Source organism: Cicer arietinum, chromosome 3, assembly GCF_000331145.2.
Source record: "Cicer arietinum cultivar CDC Frontier isolate Library 1 chromosome 3, Cicar.CDCFrontier_v2.0, whole genome shotgun sequence".
Taxonomy (NCBI): Eukaryota; Viridiplantae; Streptophyta; class Magnoliopsida; order Fabales; family Fabaceae; genus Cicer; species Cicer arietinum.
Genome location: NC_021162.2, coordinates 73,042,725 through 73,044,477, shown reverse-complemented (window position 1 = coordinate 73,044,477; position 1,753 = coordinate 73,042,725). Strand labels below are relative to the sequence as shown.

Below are 1,753 nucleotides of genomic sequence, written 5' to 3'. Positions count from 1 at the left end.
TAGGGAAAGGATTTAACTAGATATTATGTTTAGTTGTAACTTGTATAATTGGTTCACAGGTGCAGGGGACGAATTTGTTGAGGGGAGATAAGCAAGTTGGGGATAAATTTTAAGAGGGAAAATGTTATTTAATTTTTATGTCCTTATAACTTTGTTACATTTAATCAAAGAAAATGTTAATCTAATTTTTAATGTTAATTCAGTTTGATGCATATAATATCAATAAACCTTCGCTCAGCCCTTAATTCCCCAATATCAGACCAGAACTGAATTGAGTCGGAAATGGCTATGATCCCCTCCACTCCATCCAAAGATTTATATTAGATTAATTGACACAAAATTAACCTTTGGAAAAGGGAGAGTAAGAAACAGACATCCAATTCAATAAGAGGCACTCACATTCACATTCTAGAATAACATCCTATAACCTTCAAAAGGCATGAAAAAAAATAACATTTGCATCATTCTACAAACTAGTGTTCAACAACTGACACAGCATTTGAAAAAGAATATAAGATAACAGTTTCGTATGTCTAAATTATTATCAAGGCCACATTTGTACATTTAAAACAGCATGAATAGAACATACAAATCCAATTTTAATTGAATTAGATTCTAATCTAGTTATTCCATTATCACAAATAAAAGTCACCATATATAATTTCAAAGGCAATTCAATGGCACAGCAACTTTATATTAAAACAGAAAAAATAAAATCAGAAAAATTAGTTACCCTGCGCCTAACGAAACGCTGTGGAGGGTCACGCTTCCTCCTGTCAGTGCGAGATCTAACCCTCACAACGTGAGAATGGATAGCACATGATACGCAGTACTGCATCTTAACGTACAACTTAGGAAGGGTGTATTCTATAAATTAGATTACAACAACAAAAAACATAATCAATTCAGGAAATCAAAAATAACCTAACTAGGAATTTAAAAAAAAAAAAGAATCGTACGGTCATAGACGCAAGCTTCTTGAACATCTCTAACTGCGGCCTGTTCAACGATGTTCCTTACAAGAAATCTCTTGATTGCCTTGTCCTATAAATTTTTTTCACAAATAAGATGTTCAATTCGATTCAATTATAAATGTCAATTCGATTCAATTATAAACTAAAAAAAGTAAAATACCTTAGGACAGCATTTGCCGCAGTTTGAGCATCGGATGAATTTGACATGGCCACGACCGTGCTTGTTGCGGCCACCATTCCTGCGTTTGAATGTCTGAAAATTTATATAACAAAAATTAACAAATAAAATAGATCATCGAAAACGACACAGGGTTATAGATCGTGATGATATACAAACCATAGTTGAGACCCGAGTTTGGTTTCACGATAGGGTTTCTTCAGCAACAACAACAACATAGAGATTTAGGGTTTTCTTTGTTCATATATTAGAGCCGAAAGCTTGTTTAGCCCAAGTTTGAGTCCAAAGTAATGGCCTGTATTTTTTAGCCCATATGAGTCCGAAAATAAATAGCCCAGATTTCAGTCAAAATTAAATTAGTCCATCATCTATAATATAGTGTCTAACCCTGTTGGTGTAACGAAATAAGGTACATTTTAATAAATAAATTATTATATTTATTTATATGTATGTATATAAATATATATATTAAGTTTCGTAAATTTTATTGACATTAAATATATTGACTTAAAAAAACAATTTATAATTAAAAAACAAGAATCTAATCTTAATCGAACTTAAACAATGATATTTTATTCTTTGAATTTAAGATTTTTTTTTT

The 1,753-nt window shown here is 31.1% G+C and overlaps 1 protein-coding gene across 1 annotated transcript in view; it reads right to left on the bottom strand.

The window, feature by feature from the left end:
• LOC101504783 (small ribosomal subunit protein eS26y-like) overlaps positions 1-1,498 on the bottom strand; it is a 2,095-nt gene extending 597 nt beyond the window's left edge. Inside the window, exons 1-4 of the mRNA XM_004494291.4 lie at positions 1,312-1,498; positions 1,135-1,227; positions 960-1,044; positions 734-867 (exon numbers count right to left, since the gene is read on the bottom strand). Of these exons, the coding sequence (XP_004494348.1) occupies positions 734-867; positions 960-1,044; positions 1,135-1,227; positions 1,312-1,314 (315 nt within the window). The 5' untranslated portion in view covers positions 1,315-1,498. The remainder of the gene's footprint in view (positions 1-733; positions 868-959; positions 1,045-1,134; positions 1,228-1,311) is intronic.
• Between the last annotated feature and the right edge of the window lie 255 nt (positions 1,499-1,753).